We start from the raw sequence: 19,884 nt of genomic DNA on the forward strand, positions 1-19,884 counted from the left end.
AATACGTAGTAATTAGTATAAAAGATAAGGACAGCCCAGCTCGGGGAGAGACGTGAGGAATCCATGCAGCTGTGAACATCTTGTTGGACTCTGAGAAAATTGTAAGAAAAGAAACAATAAATGAAGTATGCAACCTTGAAAAAGCTAAACCTGGGAACTCCGTCTCTTCCTTCGGCTTGGCTCAGAGCTGTGCAGGGGAGCAAAGGACCCTGAAACCATCTGAAAAAAGGGGAAAGCCCCCGACATCTAGTATCGGATTTTTTTGGTGAACTTTGCTGAAGTTTACCAAATACTTCATGTATTGATAGAGATTTCGGAGCTTATGTCAGGAAATGTGATTGCCAATTCAAAATCTTGTTGCTGAAAGTCTGCAAGATTGTTTATTTCAAGTTACATATTCATATCTTTCTAAATTGTGCAAACTTTGCTTGTGCTTGACCCAGCTGGGTTTTGAGAATTAGAGTTGGGGGAGTATGTGCCTGCCACTTCCTTTGCATGTGCTGGAATTTCTCAGCAACAGAAGTCTGCTGCTTTTTTTTGTTGTTCTTGTTGCTATCACTGGATTCATACTGCCTTGTTAGAAGATGAGACTTAGCAGTAGCAGTGGAGAAGTCCCTACCACTGTTGTTTGCAAGTGCTGAATAAACCATTTTCCAGTGGAAAGGCTGTGGCCCTTCTTCTGCCTCAGTGAGAATGTGACAACACATTTTTGTAGTTTCAAATGCTTGAGAAGAAATCTCTCCTTCATTTCTACCAGTGGTAGTTTTTTTTATGGTTTTCTCGAAGTACATAGAGAAGATTGAGACCTTCACACATGCAGTTCCCTACCTTATTTTGACTTGGTATTCTAAATCAATAGTATTATCCATTTCTGTTAGAACTCCTAAAACATCTAAAGGAAAGCAGAAGAAACATGACTTTTAATTCTGAAGAGATGTTGACAGCAGTATATTTCCTAAGGTCTGTTTGTTGTGCATTTTTCATCGTTAATCTCTTGTCAAACGTAGCATTATTTCCCCACAGTCACAATATACAGCAAACTTGACTGATGTTCCAGCCTTCTAATTTCACAGGAGTATATTATATTCCTGTGAAATTCCTCCACTCTGTCTAGTAGGTAAAAAATAACATGAAGCAGATCCTGAGCTCTGTGAATGCTGTGGTTGGGAATTCAAGGTCAGGTGGTTCTGTGACATGCTGTGCTTTGCTCTTTTTTTGGTAGGATTTTAATAACAATGTATGAAAAGCATTTAAGGATTTGTAAGTGAAAATCATGTTTAGGAGCAGTTTCAGGTGAAAATTATGTATTCATAGGAATCTTTTGTAGAGCAAGATCATTTTAGCATCCCTCAAAAAAAGCTTTGTTTAAAGACTAATAAGTTGAAATAAAAGCATATTTTGGACATGTTGATGTTAGTTTCCTATATTGTTTGCCTTAATTGTTACTGGAATTTGAATGCCAATAGATACATGAAATTTATGAGACTAAGACTGCAAAAATACAGAAGGCAGTGTCTTGCTGAGGTGAAATTTAATTCATGTCAATAGTTACCAAGCCTTCTTCAGATGAGAGGAATATGCTTAAAGTGTTGTCAGAATGAATAAAATATTATAGTTTGTTCTTCTTGATGAAAGAAAATAGGAACTGTATTTCAAGTTTTGACAGTCTCTGGTTTGGCCTTAAACCAGGAGAAGACAATAGATTTGTTTTTGTTCAATGCCACGTTGTCAACTTCCAGTTTTAAAAAAAGCCTGATACCTTTCTTTAATACCTCTTGTAAAAATAATTCTTATTTTATGCTGCTCTGAATGGAATGTAATGATTGCAAATAGCAATGCATCAAAAAATTACAGTGAGTTTCAGAAGTCCTCCAGTTCTGTGTGTGTGTTTCACTATTCTAGGCTACATATTCAAGTTCAAATGCAGTTTTATTTCTCCTCAGAGCTGGAGTGTGTGGATGAAGGACTGCTGCAGTTCTGTGCAAACAAGTTAAAGCTGTTACATCTTTATGACCTAGTTAGCAAACTAAATTCCCAGAGCATACAGAAAGAGACTTCACCTTCAGTTAACGTGAGTAAATTCAAAATTCAGCTGTATTTTAAGTTCAAGTGAAGATTTAAGCATAAAAATACATTTTCAAAGCCTCACATAAAATAGGTAAGCAAGTTACCCATTTTTGTGGCCTGCAGCTTTTAATGAAGTAATTATTTATAATACCTTCCCTCCAGCCTTATATAAGTGTCTGGTAATTCATCTACCTAATATTCTTTAGGAGACACATAAAGTTGAGATACAAGTGAAAAACACCCCACAATCTCCTGTTTTCAGTCCTTAATTAAAAGTACGTAGTGTATTCTTAACTTTGGTTTTGGAGGGGTATTTTGGAGCCTGTAGAAATTAAAAATTTTGGTGCTTGCATAGCAGCATAATTTGGCTTGCTTTTGCTATAATTTGTAAAGCTGCTTATATATTTACAAAACCATGCTGGCATTTTATAGGCTTGTTTACTTGATGGACGATTGTTATACCATGGGTGGAATCTAAAAATGGAAAATGCATCTGTTCTGGTCCTTAAAAAGAAAGCTAGACAAGATCTTCATGTGAGCAATGTGACTGATTTGGAGATTATTTTGGCCCTTCTTAAAGACATTTTTAATGTTTGAAATGGAATATTTTGACTTTTCTGACTTTTTTTTCATTTTTGCTATGCTTTGAAAACCATCTGCTTGTGTAAGTCTTGTGAGATGAGATTTTTCTTTTTGCTTTTGCTTTTAAGGACTTGGCTAAACTGCTTCGTCTTGAAGAAAAAGACTTCCACAGGCTTGAAACTTTACTGGAGAACTACAAGAAAGAAAATACTCAAACTACCACTCAGTTGACCGATGAGAAGGATGATGTGTTGTCTCTGAAAATGTTCTTAGAATATCTGGAATATGAAAAGGATGTGATTACTGTAAAAAATATGGAAGATGGAGAATATGTGGCTTTAGGTAAGAACTGTTGAACTCTGTCACATTACTCAGACTGATTTTAATCTAAGATGGTATAAATATTTTAGCCTTAATTTGAGGGCCGTAGCAACCAGTCTTTCCTTGAAGTAGTATGTAACTGCTCCTTTTACACTTTTACCTTTAGCTGGAGGAGAAGTCTTTACATGTGAATGGATATTAATACAAGTTAACTGCATCTGTGGATACAATTACCCTGAAGCCATGTAACCATTGCTCATTAATTTATTAACACCACTAAATTGGGCCGTGGTAGCTGGATACTTCACAGAGCAGCCATACCCTGCTGTTCCTTTCGTGGTCGCAGCGCCTTAAGCCTTGAGTTAATGGCAGGACTGACTTTAGCCTCAGAGATAGGGGAGCTGACCAGAGGCAGCACAAGGCCATTAGGTGATACAACAAGGAGCCCTAGTTTGTGAAGCTGAGATTGTCAACAAGGTCCCTGTGAAATGTCCATTCATTTCATTTACTCCATGGCTGTGGGCTCCATCTATCATAGTAGTCTAGAGCAGCAGATGTGGTGTGTGGTGTTGGGTCATTGCATGCTGAAACCAGGTCTGGTTCCATCACTGCTGTGCTTGTCATGTTAATAGCAGCACTGCACTTCGCCAGATTCATCAAAATTAAATTGTCAATAATCTGGGTAATTTTAATTGTATTACCATTGATATGGCACATGGCATCTGTAGTAGTGATGCCATACAATATTATGTAGCAGTTAACATACGGTTCAAGTCATTGGCTGTTCTCACCCAGAAATCCAATCCCCTTGACTTCCCCAGGTGCATCCAGGTCCCTTTGCAAAATCAGTTCCACAAATGGGTTTGCTTTTGCCTGAGGTGGGAATAACATAAACTCTGTTCCCCAGCGTATTTTTATCCCTTTCTGTTGTACAGTAGAGTTTTGATTGGGCAGGGGTAGTTTGCTTGGCAGATCCCATAGTGCTGGCCAACCAGGTGACCTTAGCTGCCTCAGTATCCCAAGGTTTGAATGTCCCAGCACCCCACTGCATTCATTCCATGCAGCCTTTACAAACCTGTTGATCTTTCAGCCTTTCCAAAGGCTTTACCCTGTTCTGTGCAGTCTGGATCAGTCTGCTTGCCTGGGTGATATGTAATATATTCCTTAAAGGGATTCCTTCCCTTCACACCTGGGAGGCGCTGCCCCTTTTCCAATTCTGTTATCAATGCTCTCTTCCCTAGAAAGGGATCCCAGCTCTTTGGCTTCCTTACCCTCTCATTTCAGGGTAACTGACCATGTTATCCCAACATAAGAACAGGTGAATGACGGCATACTCACCTGGATTTTGGCTGAAATCTTCATGGATCTCTCGCAGCTCCCTCAGGGATAGGGATTTTTAGGTTACTGGCTTGTTAACAAATTATTCCCCTTCTTCCTGAGTAATGACCGCCTCATTCTTCTGCTTTCATGCTGGCCCTGCTTTGGAGTAGCCTTCCTCATCCACCTCCTTCTCCTGTTCCTCCTCCTGAGTGAACTGACTTTCACTTGCAGTATTTCTTCTCGTGTAGAGTTGTCAGTGATTCAGGGTCAGGTTCTCTAGCTCAGCCGCGGTGCCGGTTGCTGGGCTCGGAGTAGCCACAGTGCCTGTCACTCTGCCATCAGATCCAGAGGCCTTCTCTTCCCTTTGCCCATACCGAGCTCTGTTGAGCAGAGTGATCATAACTGGGCTGGAGAAGCGGGAGGTGGAGGAAGGCATCTCCCTCTGGATGGGCCCTTGGAGGAGCAGAGGTGTCATTGCGAATCGTTCCCGCGGCACGGCGCCCGAGGGCCGAGGCCAAACGCACATCGGTGTCACGACAGAGACCTCATCGTGCCGGGAGCCAGCGTTACACAGTACATGAAAACCCAACCCAAACCCCTGGGGCTGATAGAGCATGGCAGGGAATGTTTGCAGCAATAACACAGCTCAAGTTGGCAGCAAATCCATCAGCACTGGGACCATGACTATTAAAGTAATGTAATGAATGCTTATGACAAGTTAGTTTTAACATGCTCTGGTCAGATCTGTCATTATCTCAACCCTCTGTGCCCCTTGTTGGGCATCAGAAAACACTGTTGTGGTTTAACCTGGCAGGCAGGTGAACATCAGGTGATCCTGAATGTAACTTGTTCTTTTGTATTGCACTCACTGGGACCTGATCGATAGGTTGCCTTTTGTCTAAGTGTAAGGAGAGGAATTGTGGTTTTAGATACTATTCGTAATGTCAACTAATTCTTGTTTCAGGCAGCTTTTTCTTCTGGAAGTGTTTGTGTGGGGAGAGTTCCACAGAGGAAATGTGCCATGCATTGGAATCAGCAGGCTTTAGCCCACAAACCTTGTTGGTAAGATGTTTATTACATACTTCAAAACTTTGGTTTATTATTTTGAAAGCAAAACATTGAAAGGAAAATTTCTGCATGTTGACCTTTGGATTACTGCTGTATTCAGGCTGTGTTCAAATACCCCCACATTCAGTTCTTTAGTTGCTCTTATTTGCATTTCCCATTTAAGACATAGCAAAGAAAAAAAAGAAGAAAAAATTCTAGTAGAAAATGTGGGTATTCTAATGGGAATGACTAGAATATTCATTAAGGAGTACAAGTGTAAAATTTTCACCTATAATATTAATAACTCCTAATGTTTGCCAAGTCGAGCCTTCAAAAGCGAGTTTTCTAGAATATCTTCCTACTTAAATGTAGTGATTGTATTATTTCATTTCAATATCTGTCATAGAGGGCATTGTGCTGTATATTTTTAACTTGTGGTGTTACAATGGTTCATGGATATAACGTTTTTACTTTGTGACACAAAGCTTGTTTGAGGAACTGTTTGCATTAGGTGTGTTGCAATATTAGACTTTTATTTTACTGTTTCAATTCCATATTCTCTTTTTTTGCAGTCACTCCTTCTCAATTTATGGCTTTCCAAGGAAAAAGACATTCTAGACAAACCAGATTCTGTCAGCTGCCTTCACTCTATGCTGTCACTTCTGAGCAAAATGAAAGGTGAGATGTGCATTTAAAATATTTGAAGGCAACTGTTGTTATTATTATAAATTTGCTACTCTGACTAGCCTGTTATCACTTTGAGTTTTCCCCCTTCACAAATTATGCAGCAAAACTTAATGCTGCATGTTCATGGACTAACTAATTGTGCCATGTTTTCACTCTCACTCTACGCTAACTTGACAACTCCTATTTGGCACCAGAACATGACTGTCCAGCTCACATTTTTTAAATGTATAGTCTCATCTCTTTATTTTGTGCTGACTGGCTCTCCTTTCCTGTTACTTTACTTTACAGACATCCTTTACTATTACTTTAGCAGCATCTGTGACTTAAGTACTCTATAAAGTCAGTTTGCCGTGATTTGGGATAGGTTGTACATATGAATAAATGCTGATTCTCCTACTTCACATACAGCTGCTATGGATAAATCTGTGTCAGGTTCTCTTATTGTCTACTTCACCAAAGAGCAGCAATATCAGCTTGAAGTGGGAAGCATGAGTAAGCTCCTGCTGCTGAGTAAATTAATGCTGCTGAACACAAGGTAGCCTGAAGGGAGACAGCTTGAGTGCATTGAATATGTGGTGTCTTGAAATCACAAATGAATCTGTCTGCATTGTGAAGTGTAACATCCCTTAGATCTTTAAAGCATGCAGCAGGTTTGCTACCTAGTGATTCAGATCTGCTGTCTGTTCGCTACAAATGAGGTTTTGAGAATGAGTAATTCACATTCTGTTTTAAACCTGAGTTACAATCCAGAACCTGTGTGCTAAATATCTGGAAAATGATCGTGTAGCGTAATCAGAAATTGCTCTTCATGGACAAGCTGTGTTCACAAGCGCTGGTTCTGGGGTTGGTTGCTGCTGCTCAGTGCACCCGGCTGAGTTTCCCTCTCTCCCTGGGCTGAGTTTCTCTCTCTCCCTGGGCTGAGTTTCCCTCTCTCCCTGGGCTGAGTTTCCCTCTCTCCCTGGGCTGAGTTTCCCTCTCTCCCTGGGCTGAGTTTCCCTCTCTCCCTGGGCTGAGTTTCCCTCTCTCCCTGGGCTGAGTTTCCCTCTCTCCCTGGGCTGAGTTTCCCTCTCTCCCTGGGCTGAGTTTCCCTCTCTCCCTGGGCTGAGTTTCCCTCTCTCCCTGGGCTGAGTTTCCCTCTCTCCCTGGGCTGAGTTTCCCTCTCTCCCTGGGCTGAGTTTCCCTCTCTCCCTGGGCTGAGTTTCCCTCTCTCCCTGGGCTGAGTTTCCCTCTCTCCCTGGGCTGAGTTTCCCTCTCTCCCTGGGCTGAGTTTCCCTCTCTCCCTGGGCTGAGTTTCCCTCTCTCCCTGGGCTGAGTTTCCCTCTCTCCCTGGGCTGAGTTTCCCTCTCTCCCTGGGCTGAGTTTCCCTCTCTCCCGGGGCTGAGTTTCCCTCTCTCCCGGGGCTGAGTTTCCCTCTCTCCCGGGGCTGAGTTTCCCTCTCTCCCGGGGCTGAGTTTCCCTCTCTCCCGGGGCTGAGTTTCCCTCTCTCCCGGGGCTGAGTTTCCCTCTCTCCCGGGGCTGAGTTTCCCTCTCTCCCGGGGCTGAGTTTCCCTCTCTCCCGGGGCTGAGTTTCCCTCTCTCCCGGGGCTGAGTTTCCCTCTCTCCCGGGGCTGAGTTTCCCTCTCTCCCGGGGCTGAGTTTCCCTCTCTCCCGGGGCTGAGTTTCCCTCTCTCCCGGGGCTGAGTTTCCCTCTCTCCCGGGGCTGAGTTTCCCTCTCTCCCGGGGCTGAGTTTCCCTCTCTCCCGGGGCTGAGTTTCCCTCTCTCCCGGGGCTGAGTTTCCCTCTCTCCCGGGGCTGAGTTTCCCTCTCTCCCGGGGCTGAGTTTCCCTCTCTCCCGGGGCTGAGTTTCCCTCTCTCCCGGGGCTGAGTTTCCCTCTCTCCCGGGGCTGAGTTTCCCTCTCTCCCGGGGCTGAGTTTCCCTCTCTCCCGGGGCTGAGTTTCCCTCTCTCCCGGGGCTGAGTTTCCCTCTCTCCCGGGGCTGAGTTTCCCTCTCTCCCGGGGCTGAGTTTCCCTCTCTCCCGGGGCTGAGTTTCCCTCTCTCCCGGGGCTGAGTTTCCCTCTCTCCCTGGGCTGAGTTTCCCTCTCTCCCTGGGCTGAGTTTCCCTCTCTCCCGGGGCTGAGTTTCCCTCTCTCCCGGGGCTGAGTTTCCCTCTCTCCCGGGGCTGAGTTTCCCTCTCTCCCGGGGCTGAGTTTCCCTCTCTCCCGGGGCTGAGTTTCCCTCTCTCCCGGGGCTGAGTTTCCCTCTCCCCCTGTGCCTCCAGTCGCTATAGACGATTCGTGGGACACGCAGTCGGTGTCGCCCTGGTGGCAGCAGATGCGCACGGCGTGCGTTCAGTCCGAAAACAACGCGGCTGCCCTGCTGTCGGCTCACGTGGGGCACTCTGTCACGGCACAGATCATCGACAGCGTGGCCGAGAGAAAGGTAACTCGCCTCGCACCTCCCCTTCTCTCCTAGATACCCTGTCACTTCTGTGCCACCGTCCTGCTAACAGTCACATCTCAGCATTTGTCCTCCTCCTGGCCTGGGCGCAAGCAGGACGTATCCTGCAAGCCTGAACATTTGCACTCACTTTTGAAGAACTTTATGCTGAGATGAATTAATGATATGTCAGCATTATTTACTGAACATATTTGAATATGGAAACTGTACATTGAGTTTCTCTCTCGGTAGCAAATGATGTTGACAAACTTAAAGCCTACACACTTTCCATATAAATTTGAGAAGTCCACTGAACTTTGGATGGTAAACCTGTTTTAACACAGTTGCAAATTTTTTTTTTAAGTATGCTGTTAAATTTTTTTTAGTACCAGTGTTACTATCCCTTCTTAACATAATGCCTGGTTTACTTGGCAATAAATACCATTACCAAGATGTGATTATGGCTGTGAAACTGTACGCAGTGTTGCAATTCAACATGGAAAGCATTCCATTTCCAAATAGCTCCAGGCAGAGGTGTCTAAGCAGATTAGATGGGATGTAGGTGATGTTCAGTCTTATAAATAGAACCAGAGCATGGTTTGGCTTGGAAGGCACTTTAGAGATGGCCTGATTTCAGCCCCTGCTGCCGTCAGCAGGGGTACCTCTCACTAGACCAGGTTGCTCAAGAGCATCATTGTCCTGGCCTTCAACACTTCAGGGAAGGGGCATCCACAACTCTCTGGCAAACTGTGCCTACTACCCTGACACTGAAGAATTCCTTCTTAGTAGCCAATTGAACCCTCCTTATTTGTCTTTAAAGCTATTGCCCCTTTTCCTACCCCTACCTGCCCTTGTAAAAAGTCCCTTTCCCGAAGACCCCTTCTAGGTACTAGAAGGCTGCAGTAGGGGCACCCTGGAGCCTTTTCTCCTTCTGGCTGAGCAATCCCAACTCTCTCAGCCTGTCTTCATAGCAGAGGTGCTCCTGCCCACAGTCTTGTCTGCCTTACAAATTTTAACTGGAGCACCAAGGAAGTGTTCTAGTGTTTTTGCACACTCAACTGTTGCCTTTCTGTTTATCAAAATTGTCAGTGTTGCAAAATAGAGATGTTGTCATGTTGCAACATACTATTCTTTACCTACATGCCCTTTTTATCCCTTTTACTTCTAGTCTCCTTTTTTTTTAAAGAAATGAACAGATTTATTTCCTTCAAAATTCACCTTCCATAAATCAATGTATCTTCCCCCCTGATTTTTTTCCCTACCAATCTGGAAAGATTCTTGGGTTTCCTGGCAGAGCATTTGCTGATAGACATGAGAATTATCAAAATCATGTGCAAAACTGCCATGTGGTGTAATCCAGTATTTCTGGGTACATTATAGATATATTTTTAATGTGATAGGAAATGAAAATGTAGGTGGATTAATCATATATTTGGGGAAGATGTAGAGGATTTAAAATTAAATACTTCTAAGGTATTCTAACCCACTTTTCAGCTAAATATGAAATTAAAAATAGGGCTGTAAGATGATCCTTCAGGTCCTTTTATTTCCTCAGGCTTTTATTTGAGGATCTGTGTAACTTGTGAGCAGTGTGGGATATTGATTCTTGCATAATAATTAATGCATACTTTGAAGTAAATTATTCTTTAAAATGTAATAGCTCTTGGGATGTAGCTTTGAATTTTAATGCTATGCATTTTTTATGAACAAAATTGTGGTGCTTTAAAATGAACAGACTTAAAGCAGTTCATATCTTCTGTTAGTTTTCCCAAATCATTGTAGGTTCAGACACGGAATCCTGGGAAGCACTTTCCCTTGATACTGAATACTGGAAACTTCTGCTAAAACAGTTAGAGGATTGCCTGATACTTCAAACACTGCTGCACAGCCAAGTGACCAAAAGGACAAAAAGAGTTTCATCTGTTCAGACTGAGCCTTTGGGCAGATTGTCTGTTAAGAAATTGCTTGAAGCTGGAAAAGGTACATTTTTTTTTTCTTGGAGAGTTTGTTGATTTTCTTTCTAATAGACTTCTGAGCCATCATTACCTGTGTAATGATGTACTCTGCACTGGAAATTGTTTTGCTGGATACCATTCTTAATTTAAAAACCAATGCAAATCATGTAGAACAGTGCTTTGTAATTTTTAAAAGCTATTACTGTAAACACTGCATTGTAAGTTTCTGATGAGTTGATTAGGATGTTTTTTAATTAGTAGTTTCCCATATATAATTAAAGGTGGTAGTTAAAACCCCTGTATTGTCTCTTGTCCTTAGAGTGTGAACTATAGATAATCTGCAATACATTGACTCTACCTCATGCTTTTCTTTTCAACATCCTAGGAGGTATTGCTGACACTGTAGCAAAGTGGGTTTTTAGGCAAGGCTTCAGTCCGATTATACTGAATGTGGCCCAGTACAAAAACAATACAGACAGTACTGAAGAATCTGTAGAAATGCAAAATAATCTGTTTCTGGAGGAAACAGAAGCAGCTACAGGCTTGGAAAGAATCCTAGGTAAGAAAATACCTACCATTATTGTGAATTTTTAAAATTATAAAAGTCTGCAAAGACTGTTGTTGTGAAGTAGCAGAAATTTTAGTGGGAAGAGGTGTGTCTTCTAACCTCAAACTTCGTTTTTCTAGAGCTGCTGCAAGTAGCATATCAGCAATTTCCATGTAGTCTTGAAGTGGACGTACTCCATGCACATTGCTCTTGGGAATGTGTGGTGCAGTGGAATAAGGACCCAGAGGTAAGAAAATGTCTTTTGCAGGGAACAATGGTTAAGACCAACTCGGCAGAAGCAGCTTCACAAGTTTCTGGTAGTTCATCAAACCATCAATTAATGAGATTGACTTTGAAAGCAGTTATTAGGTATATTTTTTTCTGTGCTAAGTGGCAAGTGGTAATTGAATTGAGAAAATGAGTGTATGTCCTGAGGCTGAATGGCACCCTACAAGGCCAGGACTATAGGTTTCAAAACTATCAGATACTGGGAGTGTGCAAATTGGCTTCAGTTTGAAAATGGTTTTTGGCTGTTTGTACTGCAGATACAAAACAGTTTCAGTACTCCAAAACAGAGGCATATTTTTCTCTGTTCTAAATGTGCTTAAACAAATCACACAGAATACTAAATTTTTTTGACTAGAACCCATTCTATTGTGGGAGGAAAGAGGGATTTCTTAAATGTTCTCAGATTCCCTGGCCACTGCTGGGAGTTGTCATAAGAAATAGAAGAAAAATTCTTTTTCTCTGCTCCTGTCCTATAGTTTCTTTAATGGAAAATGTTGTCCTAAGTTCAGATGATGTTAAAATCTAAATTAGCATTCCTTAGAGCTGTGCCACATAACTTGCTGTAGAATAGAAGGTTCCTCTGAGACTGTTAAAAATTTACTCTATCATAGCAAAATTGAGTAAAAATAACTCTTTCTATCAGAAATGGATTTTGTATTTGAAAAATGGCTGTAGTCAGTGGAGGTGCCTTTCAGCAAAGAGTATGTTAGCAGTACTTAAACTAAAAACCCCCTGGAACTGCAGTTGCTTTCATGGTGCCTGAAACAAACTTTGCCATGCACGCATGTGTTGGTCAGATACTAGTAGAGAAGATTGCAGCAGCAGAATAACTTAAAAGTTTCATAACTGTCAAAGTGGAAGCTTTAAGATAATCTACCTGGGCCCTTTAAGAATTAGTAATTTACAGGTTTTGAATAATGTATTAACTTGTACTTTCATTTATTTTTTTTCCATAAGGAAGCATGTTTTCTCAATAGGTCTATAGATCATCTAAGATGCATCATTAATGCTCACATTCAGCATGGTAAGTACAAAGCTCTCTATAAAAATTATCTTTGTTTTAAAACAGAATGGACGTTTGTTAACTAAAATAAATGAATGCTGTTCATAATAGTGATGGCCATTTTGTCTTAAAACTACTAAACCACCCAAAACTTTCTGCTGGCATCCATGCTTCTCTATTCTGTGGTGAAATTGAGTTTCCATCACAACTGTGAAAATAAGTTAGTTAAATAAAGTTGATGTGTTTAACTAAAAGCATTTTAAAATAAGTTTGTTCTGAAATGATTTTTTACTTGTATTTAAATAGTGGAACATCAATTGCAGTCTATTACTTTTCATGCATACCCTATTTCAGTGGAGGTGATGACCATTTTCTTTTTTGTAGACTATTTATGCAAGTAAGGTGCTCTCTTGATGCGCACTTAAAATGTTAAAACCAGTCTGCATAATATAATATTTTTAACAAGTTATTAATTGCACCTATGACTGTATTTGATCAATAGTGTAGTCTCCTACTGAGAAATCTACACTCAAAGTATAAAGCAGTGAGGATAACTCACAATTCCTTGTTTCATTCACCATCTTGTAAGATCCCTTTTCTCTTCACCTGGAGTTTACAAGTCTGTGATTGTTCTAGGTATTGCTCTGATGATGTGGAATACATTCATAGTAAAAAGGCTTTCTTCTGCCACATATCTTATGGACAAGGTGAGTACAGTGTCTTGAGGCTGCTTTTGTTACTAACCGAAAAGTGAAAACAGTATTTATAAACAATTTCATTTTGGTTTTTTGTTTAAAAAAGTATTTGGAATGTCTTTGATTTAACGATGCAAATCACCACTGTTTATTTGGCTTATTATGTAGCGAACTTTTGGAAGTGATGATGGAATGCATGTTTTAAAATACCAGATCTGTTGGATAATTAACTTGAGGCAGCTGATCAACACTGGGTGATGTGTTCTGAATGCTTAAGTGCAGTTTTAGCTTGTAACTGCTAAATAAGAAATATTTGTGAAACAGTTTGAAACTATCTATGTGTGCATATATAAAATTTTGTTAGAAAATGATAAATATCTTACAGTGCCTGTGCCTGTTTCCTGGTAAGTTATTACCAAGGATCTACCACAATTCCAGATTTCATATACATGAGCTCTTATTCTGCAAAATACAGAAGACTTTGTGGATGTTGTTGAGCACTTTTAACTATTGCTGCTATTGTAACTTAGCTTTTGTTCTGGTATGTAGCCTGTCTGCTTTGAGTTTGAGAGGTCTTTTGTCCCTGCTAAGCTTCAGGTTTTTTAATGCTCATAAACTATGCAGTGGGACTGTTTACTGGAAGACAGTTTAGGAAGAATACTCCTAGTAAGTGACTTAAAGAATGAAAGTCCAACACAAAACCTCCAAGAATTTGCTCTTCTGTCTTCTCCTCCTTCTCCTTTGCTCCTCTCATTTTCTGCCTTTGCTTTTTGTTTGGCTCTCTAAGAACTGTAGAATATCCTCTTCTCTGTTCCTTTCAGCAAGTAGGCTCAGTTGTGTACAGTTGTAGTGGGTGTTGCTTCTGCAAAAGCCCTTCCCCAGTTTTCCTGCATACATCTATGCAAATCCTTCACCATAACTTTTCTACCTGAGTAAATGCCTGCAGGAGAAGAGAGTAAGGTTTTTATTAACTAACTGGTTTCTTGTTAATGTCATGCTTGGTGTTGCAGCTTTAGTTCTGCATCCTAAAAATCACTGGGAATTTCTTAGCTGTCTCTGAGATTTGAATGAGGACCTTGGGCCCTTATTGCTAATCTTAGGCTTTAAGAAGGATGAACTAAATACGGGCATCAGTGATGTTCATTCTTTAAAATCTGTATCAAGTCCTTTATGGAAAGAAAGATATGCAGTGTGCTGCATCATGTAGCTGTAACTGAGCTATTTTCTCCTTTTATGTTGGGAAAATAGTAATAAAAGGTTAAAATGTGGGTAACAGATATCATAATGAAAATTATTTAGTTGTGACACATTTTACTTTTTTTTTTTTTTTTTTTTGTAAAAACAGGTTGGAAAAGCTCCAAAGGACAGATTATGCAGAAGGGCAAGTAATACTACTTTTGTCTGAGTGGGAAGAAATAACTAGAAATGCCTTAAACTTAATGCTGGTTTGTGATTTATTTTTGAAACAATAAAAAAAAATTGAAAAATGTAGCCCTACAGAAAATGCTACAAATTTTAAGAAGTATAAATTAATTTTTATCTGAAAAAGCAGATTAGTACAGTAGTATAACTTCAAATATTATAAATGTAGGCTTGAGACTATAAGATAACAAATTATTATTATTTTTCATGCATAATGTCATTAGTTAAAACTTTTTTTGGAAGACAGCTGATGTGATCAGAAAATCAAATTCACTAGGTGGCATTACTTGATTCAGTCCTCATTGGAGGTACAGTATTGTAAATGGCTGCATTTACTTTAGTCTAAATTTTCCTGTTAATTCTTTGTCGTACTTCAGTAAGTATTTGTTTCCGTTTAAATATAACAGGTTAAGAAACTGAGCTGAACTATGTATTTTATGTCAACAACTGTCTTCTCAAACATAAAGCGCTAATAAAGGCCTGTTTCAATTCCAGCTGAAACAATTTAAATCTTACTGTTTGTTACCAGGACGTAGGGATGAGTGACACAGCAATGACAGCTTTTCTTGGCTGCTGTTCAGAACTTCTGCAAACTTTGCTAGAGGTAAATTTCTGTTTTTCCTGTTGAAAGCAAGGAACTGATGGGTTAAAAATCCATTTTTGAAGGCTGTGGTTTATACTAATTTCTGTACCGCTCAGTTGAGACAAATGTTAATGATAATTCCAAACAACACGAAGTTTTCTTTTTCATTTCACTGCAGAGCCTTCACTTGTGTCCAAAGGCTCTGCAGAGCAGGCCAGCGTAGGAGGTCTTTAGTGTGACTGCTCTCGTGTTGCTTGGCAGGCAGATGTGAGCAGTGATGAGATGCAGGCCCCTGTGCTGGACACTGAGGACGCCTGGGTGTCCGTGGAGGGCCCGGTGTCCATCGTGGAGCTGGCCCTGGAGCAGAAGCGCATCCACTACCCGCTGGTGGAGCACCAGTTCGTGCTCTGCACCGTCCTCTACGCCATCATGAGGCTCTCCCTCAAGGGTGTGAAGCCCCTCTCACTGTTTGACAGCAAGGTACGGCTTTGAAAGCAGATCATGAAATGCTGCTTTCATTAATACTCCCTTCCTCTTGGTATCTGGGATATTTGCTGGCTTTCGCACTTTGAACAGTTTCTGCGTGATTTTATGAAAGCCTTTAGTCCACTGTGGTGCGTTAATGAAATTGTCACCAGAATTCAGGCAGAGACCCAAACTTGGTGAGTTTCCTTAGTAATAAAAGGTTTATGACTTCAGATGCGTGAAGATCAGCTCTTTAATTATTAGCTGGACTGAAAATATTGCATGGTCAGAACACTGGATGACAGGTTTCTCTGGTTGCTTTGAGAAGTGCCAGACCAGTAAAACCATAAATATTTAAAGGTCAGAAATGTTGTTAGTGTCAGTGTTGTATCCATTATTGCTGATGATTATTCCAGAATTCCCAGCATCTCAAAAAGAATAGACAATTTTTCATTTAACTCATATAAACCTCTTTAAAAAGTCACTGCATTTAAAATGCAGTATGTTACAGAGCTTAATCCTGACACCAGAAATTGAGCTTTCGTCCTCCTATCATAACCACACTTCGATTCTAAGAGAATTTAAACACCAGGTACTGGTGTAGAGTGAGATTTAATTCCTGCTGTGGAGAAAATAATTTAGTGCTGTAACACTGTTCAGATTTTTTCTAAATTATTTACTGGAATTCTATAAATACAGACTATTACTTTCCTTTTGACGTAGGCTCTTGTCTGCAAGCTCTTATCAAGCATTTAAGTCTGATTTTAGCACTTTTTCACAGGTCAAAATCCATTGGTTTTGTATTTTTTTTCATTTATCTGTTAGCAGAAAGCACTATACTGCCTTTTGTAATTTAAAAGCATATATGTTGTCTTGAGTAAAATCAGATCCTATTCCTGTGCCTCAATTCTTTTACATACAGCCATTACTATTAGCCATTCTCTTTTTGCCTTCACTTACTCAAGGTCTCCATTTGCTCTGTGAGCAAAATAGAAGATGCACTACAAAGTAAGTTTAAGAAATAAGTGGGCTGCTTAGCATTGGATCAGAATGGATTTTTTGTATTGCCCTGTTTCCCTGAGGCCTGTCTTTGGTTCTCAATTTTAGGGCAAAAATGCATTTTTCAAAGACTTTACATCAATTCAGCTGCTACCTAGCGGGGATATGGATCCAGACGTGTTATCCCTACGACAGCAGGTAGGCAGAAGTTTTGTACTGAAAGTTCTTAAACTTCTGAATTTACAGAGAATCCTGAGGTAACCTGTGATTTTTGCTTCAAAGTTCTTGCTCAAAGTCGTGAGTGCAGCGGTTCAAGCACTGTGTTCATCACAGGACAGAGAAGTCTCAGAAGAGGAATATTTTCCTTTTGAAAAGGGGAAGAATTGGCCAACTTTGGCTGCGGATCTGGCTCAATATCTTCAGATCTCTGAGGATCTGGTCAGAAGGCATTATGTCTGTGAACTCTACAGTTATGGGATGGATCATCTTGGTGAAGAGGTAGGAAGAACAGCCTTTAACATTTTACAACATGTCATGTGTTCGGCTAAAATTACTTTTCATTTACTTGAGATGCCTGGTAGGATTAGGCAAGATTTATCAAGATCACAAAATCCCCAGGCTGAAAAGTCAGAGACTATAAAAGTACCTTTTCAGTATTCATAATTACGTTTGATTTTTCCATTTTCCCAGTAAGAATCTGTCTATTGCAACTAGTGGAAACATGACAGGGAGTTACAGTACTGGTATAACTAGCCTTTTTAATTTTATTATATTTGATAATTTCACCGATTGGCTTCTTCTGCCTGTAATGTCATTTAGGAAAGAAAAAAAAATAAGACAAAAAACCCCTTCCCTTCCTTGAAGGGGGATTATGTTGCTGTACTGTAAGACAGATCTTGTGCTCCTGCTAATCACTATCAAATACAGAGTAATGCTCTGCCTTGTTGTGCTCTGAAGTTCCTAATACTGTGCTTTGTTACAGTAGCACATAACACAAGAAACAGTCTCAAAGACTATTTGTCCTTTTAGTATCAAGAACTTTCTTTTGTTTTGAACAGCTGTTCAGGCCTCCAGCTGTGTCACACTGAAACTGTTTCTAGTCCCTTCTGTTTCTCTGCTTTCAGGCCTTCCTGCAGGTGGCCGACAAAGAAGTCCTGGCATCCCAGCTGCTCATGTTGGCTGGGCAGAGGCTGGCCTTCGCTCTGCTCCACGGACAGATAAAGGACGGCGTGGAATTCCTCACCAGGCTCCCTCCAACACTGAGCACTTGGCTCAAAGCTATGGTAAGTTAAGCTCCAGTTTGGAAAACAGGTTGATTTTTCTGAGGCTTCTGTTCACCAAGCCAGAGATTACATCTGAATGGCCCTCTCTTACTCATGAAAATAGGATTTCCCCCCGCCCCATTTTTCCTTGTGGTAGTTCTGTTTCATGGTAAAGCAGTTCCATGGGTCAAAGCATCAGCTTGACTGTGTTTATAAGTGTTAGCAACCTGTCTTATAGCAGTTCTGGGGGGCTCACCTGTGGAATGACTGAGATGCTGAGTTCATTGTTCCACACAGGAGCCCCAGGAAGTCCAGAACGTGGAAGTGCCGATTGCAACGACCGCCAGGCTGGTGAGCAAGGTGATCGAGCACCTGCCCGAGAACCACGGGCAGTACGGCCTCGCCCTCAACCTCATCGAGGCTGTTGAGGCCATCCCGGCCTGAGCGCTTGCGGAGCAGGGCAGGCTCTTACACAGCCTGAGCTGATTGGGAACAAAATTCCATGGGGCTCTGGTTAAGCTACAGAAAGAACAATGCTCCCCAGCCCAGAATTTCAGAAGGTAATTTTCAATTGGGGTATATTTTAAATTCTGCACTAGTAAGAATATGTTTAGTTTCTAGTACACTTGTCAGTATCTGAACTGCTTTGTTATTTATTTCTGAATCGAGTGCTTTATGCAGTTGTTTAAATTGGGTATATTTGACAGCAGTTTTAGTCTCAACACAATCACATCTTGTGAAATTCTGTATTTCATGCTGGCAGTAACTGCTGCACTTTCAATGTTCCATGTATGATTTGTTTTCCAAAAGCAACTTTAGAATTAGACCCAAGAAGAACTTCAGTCTCTGAAGTTACCATGTAAAGCCAATACTGCTTTATCTGAAGCTCAAGCTGGTGTTGGGCTCACGCCTTGTAACCGCATTATGTGACAATGACAACTGCGCTCGATGTAGGATGAAATGTGCTGGGATCTTAAGCAATAGGAGAACAGTCTAGGAAGGAGAACCCAACTCTCTGACGTGAGTATGGACTTCTAGTCCAGCTCTCCCCGTGCTGGGTCTGGGGTGCTGGGCTTCAGCTACAACTGGATTTACATCCCTCTCCATTATTACGAAGCTCTGTTGAGTTTAAGTAGGTCAAGGAATGTCTTACTGAAAGATTGTTCCTCCATCTTATCATTGTAGGAGATGTAGTATGCTGTGAATCTCTGCACGTGTTAACTTGTAGTCAGAAATGTTCAGAAAGTTAATCAAACTTCTCTGAAGATCAATAGTACTGAGTACTTTAGCCTTAAAACCCCCACTTTATTGATGGTACCTACAGGGAATCCTATAGTGAGTATCTTCACTATTGGAATGCGGTTATCTGGCATTGGTGTTCACTCCTTGTCTGAAGGAAGCCAGCAGAGGAAAATGAAATTGGTGTAAACTTTCTGTCTTTGTCAGCTGTAACCTGCTCCTCCTGCATTATATGTAAGAAACATTTGTAATATTCTGCCTTGCTGGAGACAGACTTTAGAACTGAGTCTTATCTTTCTGAAGTATGTGCTGCTGTCATTGAAGGGTTTGACTTCCCCCAAAAAAGGGAATGCTGGTGGCTTGCTCCACACAGCATTCCCATCTGTTCTGCAGCCCAGTTCCTGATCACTGCACTCCAAGAAACAGCTGGTAAAGGATTCTTGCTGTGATAGCAGATGTTTGACTTCCTACAGATGGAGCAAAAATAGTCAGAATTCCCGTAAACTTCCCTGGTCTATGTTCTATTGTACTTTTCTCCTGACTTCCATTAACTGATGTTAAAACAGCTGTAAAGAAGAAATGGAAGAGGCAATATCATATCAGTGCCATGACCACCTTGCCTGACAGCACCTCACACTTGAGGTGAGCTTGAGAGTTGGTCATAATGGAACTTGAGGAAAGCTGAGTGTTCTTTAGCTGCATTACATTCCTCTATCATGGTACAGCTGTGTAAAGGAATTTACTGTAACTGAGTATCATGTCAGAGCTGACACACTACACCAATCAAATCTGTAATGTATTGTAAGTAATACTCTGTATATAGTGCTATTTTGTGTTTAATCTGCTGTGGATTTGTGTAAATTGATTAAATAAAATTTGAGGTTTCATTGTGTCTTTTCCTTCCTTTTAGGGAATGGTGTTCACTGCTTTCTCTTCTGCTTTGTAGCAAGGACTGAGTCTCTGGGGTTGTGCTGAACCAGCTGCCA

At 41.0% G+C, this 19,884-nt stretch overlaps 1 protein-coding gene across 3 annotated transcripts in view; it reads left to right on the top strand.

Moving 5' to 3' along the window:
* Window positions 1-19,785, top strand: part of RAB3GAP2 (RAB3 GTPase activating non-catalytic protein subunit 2) — a 45,060-nt gene extending 25,275 nt beyond the window's left edge. For all 3 annotated transcript variants that reach the window (XM_040060742.2, XM_040060741.2, XM_040060743.2), the window contains exons 19-35: window positions 1,944-2,071; window positions 2,778-2,991; window positions 5,255-5,352; window positions 5,910-6,015; window positions 8,283-8,443; window positions 10,204-10,420; window positions 10,781-10,954; window positions 11,083-11,189; window positions 12,188-12,254; window positions 12,870-12,940; window positions 14,274-14,309; window positions 14,880-14,954; window positions 15,195-15,413; window positions 16,506-16,595; window positions 16,680-16,895; window positions 17,522-17,680; window positions 17,957-19,785. In XM_040060742.2, the coding sequence (XP_039916676.1) occupies window positions 1,944-2,071; window positions 2,778-2,991; window positions 5,255-5,352; window positions 5,910-6,015; window positions 8,283-8,443; window positions 10,204-10,420; window positions 10,781-10,954; window positions 11,083-11,189; window positions 12,188-12,254; window positions 12,870-12,940; window positions 14,274-14,309; window positions 14,880-14,954; window positions 15,195-15,413; window positions 16,506-16,595; window positions 16,680-16,895; window positions 17,522-17,680; window positions 17,957-18,103 (2,285 nt within the window). In that variant the 3' untranslated portion in view covers window positions 18,104-19,785. The remainder of the gene's footprint in view (window positions 1-1,943; window positions 2,072-2,777; window positions 2,992-5,254; window positions 5,353-5,909; window positions 6,016-8,282; window positions 8,444-10,203; window positions 10,421-10,780; window positions 10,955-11,082; window positions 11,190-12,187; window positions 12,255-12,869; window positions 12,941-14,273; window positions 14,310-14,879; window positions 14,955-15,194; window positions 15,414-16,505; window positions 16,596-16,679; window positions 16,896-17,521; window positions 17,681-17,956) is intronic.
* The last annotated feature ends 99 nt before the right edge of the window (window positions 19,786-19,884 follow it).

This window comes from Hirundo rustica, chromosome 3, assembly GCF_015227805.2.
Source record: "Hirundo rustica isolate bHirRus1 chromosome 3, bHirRus1.pri.v3, whole genome shotgun sequence".
NCBI classification, from domain to species: domain Eukaryota; kingdom Metazoa; phylum Chordata; class Aves; order Passeriformes; family Hirundinidae; genus Hirundo; species Hirundo rustica.